This window comes from Nanorana parkeri, unplaced genomic scaffold (assembly GCF_000935625.1).
Source record: "Nanorana parkeri isolate BGI_ZX_2015 unplaced genomic scaffold, ASM93562v1 scaffold1001, whole genome shotgun sequence".
NCBI classification, from domain to species: Eukaryota; Metazoa; Chordata; class Amphibia; order Anura; family Dicroglossidae; genus Nanorana; species Nanorana parkeri.
The window spans coordinates 267,996-274,971 of record NW_017307269.1 but is presented as its reverse complement, the minus strand read 5'-3'; the positions used below and the strand labels follow the sequence as shown (position 1 = coordinate 274,971).

Sequence of the window (6,976 nt, the reverse complement as noted above, 5' to 3'; positions counted from 1 at the left end):
GGCCCCTTCTTCGGGACACAGAAGCGATCTGGCGACAGGTAAGTCGCCAGGATAGCTTCTGTTGTAAAGCCGACAGTCGGCTCTACAAGTTTAAACAGAGTCCCGGCGGCAAAAGTCGCTGGGAGTCTGTTTAAACAGCCCCGATGCTGGCGACGTACACTGTACGTCACCAGTCACGAAGGGGTTAATGAACCGACCTTCAAAATGAAAGCATTCTACTCCATTGATATTATACCAATACCTGATGTACAACATGTCACCAGCAATTTGTAGATATAAACAGAAAAAATGTGCATATTATATTTTTATTGCCTCATTTTTAGGCTGGATAAATCCAAAGTAGCTAAAATTATACTGCTGACAACGCAATTACTGTATCTGGTAATGAAACCATTTGTTGGCCTCTGATGGATCCTAGATTTGACTGGTTTGCCCCTGCAATAGTTTATGAATTTGTCAGCCAGTGAACATAAATATTAAATGCTTTGGAAGGAAAGCTGACCGAGAACCATATTTAGGCAAAACCAACACAAAGAATGTACATCATCTTATTTGTAAAAATTAAATCCACGCAAACCAGACTTATTGGGAGACATTTGTTAACATAGCTGCGTTTCAAATCAAGTGCAATTTGCATGCTAGCATGTTAGCATTAGGGTCCATTCACACCACATCATCTCCAGACCAGACTGTTTCCAGACCCAAAATGCATCCTAATGTATCCCTATGCTATTTCTGGCCTCTGTTCACACCAGTGCAGGCCAGACCAGACCATAAAAATACTGCATGTGTCATTTTGCCTCATCTGGAATGCACTGGAACTGTGGGCAGGTTCACACCATTTTCCAGACCAGATCTGGCCCGGAAAATGGTGTGAATCTGCCCGTAATCTGTGGCTATGATTTAAAACCAAAGTGACAGTTTTAATTTTGTGTGATCCTGGGACTAAACAGCGAGTTTGTTTTGCAGCAACCTGGGAGTACTTATTATTTCAACTTAAGAACCATCTCATAATTTATAAATATTAATGGGACTTTTTAAACCAGCCCAGATATGTCCTGTGGCTAACTTTCAAAAAATAAATATGTCCCTAACTTGCGTTGGACATAAAAGAAGTGGCAATTAAGCAACCAAGACAGACAGTTTTGATAAATGTCCCCCAATGTACCACATGTCACAAATACATATACTGTACATAATACACAAGAAGAAAAAAAACAGCTACAAAAAAGTGGAACAGAAATATAAAAATCCTCTAAGGCATAAACGGGAACCAAAATAGTATACTAGCACACACAAAGTATACTTTGTAAAGTTAAAACACTGGAGAAAGAGGTAACCTTTGTGAATATTGAACATGACAGTACAAAGCCACAGGCGAAGCGCTCAGGATTATCTATATTTAAACTATATCTCTAACGTTGCATAGCGACTTGCTATTTTTATTTATGCGCGCTGTAAAGTGGTTAACCAGAGTGCTTGGTAAGCTTGTGAAATTTGAAAAGTGTTTACATTCAGAATAATATTGCAAAACAAACCTGCTATAAAATCTGTCTGTAGTCCAGCAAACCTAAGGAAATGGCTAGAAGTATCAAGGAACATCTGAGGCAAAATTAAAACAAAAAAACTCCTGAAAAGTTTACATTTACAACAGTACTGTTGAGTCTGCAATAAGAAATAAATATCTGACAACAGAGAAACACTTTCTACAGAGACAGAAATACTAATAATACTTGGTTAGAAATTTTCAGAATAAATGCCAAACACTCACCCGTCTGCGGCAAAAAGGCAGGCCATGAGCTATGATGCTGATACAAAAGGTCTTCATAACGGTTTGATGTGGCGGCCTTTCTTTAGTTTTTGTGAGATCAATGGGGACCAAATCATAATTTAGTGCAGCTTTATCAGACTTGGACATCCTTAAGTGACTCTTGCTCTCTGCTACTAATATACAGAAACGCTCATATTCACCATCTGATGACTTCCTATACAGAAGAGCCCAGAGTGGCTCTCAAAATCCCAAGGCCTTCTCTCTCTGTCTTTCAAGTTGTCTCTGTGGAGTTCTGACCTATGTGAGGCTTGGTGAAGTGCATGCTATCCGAGTATAGCAAGGAATTATAAACTCCAAATGAGGAGCAGACTGCTCCTGTCATTCAGGCAGCTGCCAGTCCCTCCCATAGCAAGAGAGGAGCAATTACTGTACAGTAAAATACTGTCTGCCCCTCCACCACTTACACTGCAAAGTTTGCATTCCACAGGTGGTCCTACATCTTAGGAAACTAGCAATTATTTTAAAAAAAGTGAGGAGGGCTATGAGATTTCTAAGTGTACATGAACACCCGAACAATATTTAGCATGTTTAATAATAGAAAAATGTTTCATAAAACTCTACTTTTATTTGCTGGTCTAATGATTTATATGCACAACACACTATTACTATTTTGTAATGCTTGTTTTTATATATATATATAGATAGATCTATCTATCTATCTATCTATCTATATCTAGATAGATAGATAGATAGATAGATAGATAGATAGATAGATAGGATCTATCTATCTATCTATCTATCTATCTAGATAGATATATCTATCTATATAAGGAATTCTGCCATATCAGAACAACGTAGTCACAGAATGGATTTATGTCCTTGCTATGGAGCAGAATAGGTGGAGGACAGACATAAAACAAAAGGGGAAAATAAGTAACATGTTTTATCCTCTGCTGCTCTCTGCTGGCACAATAGAAAAACACAGCTATTACCCTTCAAAAAGTTTTGGACAAAAAGCTGAATCAAATCTCGCATTTATTAGGGAGAACGGTGTCCTTGCTGCTCTTAGCAAGCAACCAATTCTATTTGTGATCAATTATCTGTCATTCCATATGTAGTTATATCCCAGAAGTAGCCAGCAACTGATGAGGAATTCTAGAAACACCATTAAACTAGCCATTCAATGCTAACTGTATACAGTGTATAAATTTAAAGTATAAACCGATATTTAAGGTTCTTCACAGTTACTGTAAAAAAGTCTCCCTCATCTAATGCTGTACAACAACAAAGAAAATACTTCTCTCCGGTGTTCAATAAACCATCCATCTATCTTTGTGCCTGTCTAAAGGGACAGTGTAAAAATTCCAATCATGTTGATTTTGGTCAGACTGTGGCATTTTAGGACATTTCTGAGATGCTTGAATGTAATGCCTGTTCCAAGGATCAGCGTGGTGGCTCTGCAACTCTGAACAACTGTTGAAGATAGAGGTTATACAGAAAGCTAACAGTTGTTCCTAGAAGAATGTAGCTGCTCATTGGCAGCACCTTTCCCCTGGAATATGTGAAGAATGGCAAAGCACAACAGGTAGGTTAGACATTCCATGGATGCCACATTACACGGCCCAAGATTAACATTTCTCTAGGAAAGATGTTGTGGTTTACAAACAGGTTTCCTGAGATAGCAGCACTCAATGACTGCAGAAAGAACCTCACAAATAATATATTATGGCCAAATTAAGAGCAGTTTAAAAGCGTGAGGTAGGGTAAAACCATCACAACCAAAACCTGTGTGGTGCGCCAATAGTAAGATTACAAGAATACACATAAAAATCGACAGTGTAAAAAAAGGTTAAAAAAAAAAAGTCACCTGCAAATTGGCATGCTTTTCATGACAGAAGAGACTGTGCAAATCTCTTCTGTTATAAAAGCTTCTTGCTGCCTGTCAGCAATTCTTTTCACAGACCAGGCATGCTGAGATGAAGTTACTCCCATGCGCATGCATGGGGCTTACATCATTGGGGCATGACCAATCAAGCAGTTGAAGACTCGAAACCCGAAAAATGACTGGAATGAAGAGGGAAGCACCGGGGAGGATCGGTTTGGTAGGCAAGTCTGCCATAATGTGCTAATATGTTGTGCATACTAGGACACAATGACAACAAAATTCCAAGCCCCTTTTATATAAACATTTAACTTGCACTTTAATTTGTTTCTCCAGTGTTTACTAATTTTACAACAGCTGCCCAAAAACCATAACTGCAAAGTAAGGCACTAAAATAGAATAATAATTGTAAAGTAATGAAGTGTTCTGTCCATGCACCTACACCAAAATAACAAAAGTAACGTACAAGAACTGTACTGCAGTTCAAAGCACAGGCTGTGTATGTATGAAGAAAATTCAACTTCCCCCCATAGACACCAAAGCAAAAACTACAAACATATTTTAATACATGGTGATGAGGAATTTGTCATGATCAAAATCACATAAATACTTAAATACTTAAAAACATACGATTCTCTATAGGAGCCAGTGTTCACAGAGACATAGACAATTAAAGAGACCCCAGGGCCTCTGACTACATTCAGCCCAGTTGGTGTATGCCCCACTTTAAACACTTCCAGCAGTTCACATGGTACCATTTTAAACAGCCGGCGATTGCTGTTTAAATACAAGCGATCCAGCGTCTGTACAGGTAGCGGATCGCTTGTACGGTGCAACGCCGTGTTGCCCCCTCCGCTGTTCCCCGTGAGAGCTCGGGAACGGCACGGCAGGTCTCCCCTGATGGATCGGAGGGAGATCAGCAGGCTTCCAGCCGCTGATCTCTCCACCTATCACTGGACCCGTAAGTGATGTATATTCCATCACTTCCGATATTACTGTGCAGATTCTCTGGCTCCTAGAGCCAGAAGAAGCTGGTGAAGCAGATCTCTGCTTCATCAGCTTCTTTGGGGTCCCCAGGTGACATTAGGGTTCAGAAAGACCTCTGATGTCTTCATAAAGAGGGCCTGTCACATTATATTTGCTATACAGAGTAACAGATTAAAAAAAATGAAAATGCAAAAATATTTTTTTTTAAGTCCCCCCACATACAACGCAAACACGTGTCGGATGCACCTACGTGCAAAAACACGTTACATATCGACGTGAGCGTCTAAGAGCAATAATTCTAGGCCCATCAATCACTGTTAACACTAAACTGATGAGCAGCAAAAGCGTTTAAAGTATCTCCTATCGGAAATTTTGGTTATTGTAGTTTTTTGTGGTTTCACAGACGCACGCAATTTTAAGGCTCGACATGTTTGGTATTTATTTACCCGGTGTGACCCCGTCTTTTATATTTTACCACAAAATTGGGTATTATATTCTGTTACTGTGCACTAAACTTAATTTTAGTGTATTTTATCCTAAAAATACTTGTTTGATAAACATTTTCACAAATACCGTGCAACATAGAAAATTGCAACTAGCATCTTTTTATTCTACTGGGCCTCCGCTTTCAGAACATATATCATTGTTTGGTGGTCTGAAACTGTTTTCTAGCCAAAAAATCAGATATCTAGTGTGTGCAAATGTAAGAAATTGCTCCGGACGGCAAGTGGTTAATGCTCTCTGTAGAGTTTACTGAAGCCTGGAAACGTAAGCCAAATCGCTCAATGAAAAGCAATGAAGGCAGACAGAAGTGCCAGCCAATTCATTATTTTAGTTTTAGAAAGGGGAACAGTTAAATCCGGTCAGCTTTTAAATTGCCACCTGTACCACTTTAAGGGATATTTTTCCTCACTTCCTGTTTTATTGCCAGGTGGTTATTATGAGGGAAAGGTAGGAAAACCCTCCCCATTGTGTCCACACAAGAGTGGGCAAGAGTTGAAACCGCATCAAAATTTTTCCCCAATGAGAACATTTCCTCACTACCTGTCCTGGTACAGGAAATGAGGGGAATTTCCTCAACTGGGCCAAAGAGTAATAAAAAAAACAAATTCAAACCCTTTCCCATAATGGAAAAACTAGAAGCAAAAAAAAAAAAAAAAAGAAGCAAAAACCAAACAGTACAATAGAAAGCAGACTGTACAATACAGTTGTGCTGCTCACAAGGATTAATGAGGGGGCTTTCAGCTGTGCAGGGTACACCTAGAAATAAAAAATGCTTAATACTTGAGTTCCTAACAGTGTAGTGAAGAAGAGAGACATATGGTGGTATAACGCTGAAGAGGTGCTAATTTAAAACCTGTACAAGTTTGCTCAGCACTGGTAAAAGTCTTGTAGATCCACAGGATAGCACATCTTTGAAGACAAACTACATGCTTCCCTCCCAAAACAAGCAATCTAACTGCCAACACTTGGGAAAGTCATGTGCTTCAGAGTCCTGTGCAGCTGCTGGAAGAAGTGTTCTGAGAATGCAGCACTGGCTAGGGCGGTTCAAAGTCAGTTTTCAAACACCTCTAAACCCTCAGATAGATCAGCTACCTTATGTTCTAGCGATACAGATCGGCAAATTATAAATAGGGGAACAACACATGTTTCCTCCTCACAGTGAACACTCACAAAATACTGTTTAAAGTGTCTAAGCAGTTTTGCCACACCAATTCAATCCATTGCAACACTGTGTTTAACAATCTTACAGACCATTAATAACATAGCAATGGAAAGCACACATATGTGCGCATTAAATATGAGCTTTGTAATAAGTTTTTTTTATTGGTCTGCCTATTTTTTTTTACCATGGACACATTGGACAAAACCTAATAGACGGGGAAAAAATCAGATGTGGGCTATACTGCCACCTACAGGGGGTAGCTAGCCCCCTGCCTCCAACTGTCATGCTTCAGTTTTGTAAGCAAGCAGTACATAAGGCAAAGTGGTGGGACCTTAATGGAGTTCCAGAAAATGATTTTACGTTAAGAACTAAAATCCTATTTTCTTTATCATCCTTCAAAGGACACAGGATCGTAGAATAGTATGTGACATGTGGGATGCCCAAAAGCAGTCCAACTGAGGGGTGGGCAAAGCCAGTGTATGTCCACATAAATAAAGCAACTGGATAACAGTCAGACGTCAAGATCCGGTATCTCCAATTCTTGAATGTAGGGCAAGGGAGGCTGCATTATGAGGGGAGTAATCAACCAGAAAATATAACCAAAATATAATGTATGTATGAACAGGTTTGTTTTTACATAGAAAAGGGGGGGGGGGGGGAGGGAAAGATT

The 6,976-nt window shown here is 39.5% G+C and overlaps 1 protein-coding gene across 5 annotated transcripts in view; it reads right to left on the bottom strand.

Moving 5' to 3' along the window:
* The window catches only part of FBXW7 (F-box and WD repeat domain containing 7), a 175,584-nt gene that overhangs the window by 102,881 nt on the left and 65,727 nt on the right, over positions 1-6,976 (bottom strand). The window contains exon 1 of one of the 5 annotated variants that reach the window (XM_018567035.1): positions 1,772-1,918. The exons of the other annotated variants lie outside the window; for them this stretch is intronic. Coding sequence (XP_018422537.1) covers positions 1,772-1,918 — 147 coding nt within the window. Of the gene's footprint in view, positions 1-1,771; positions 1,919-6,976 lie in introns of those variants that run through there. 5 annotated transcript variants of the gene reach the window in all.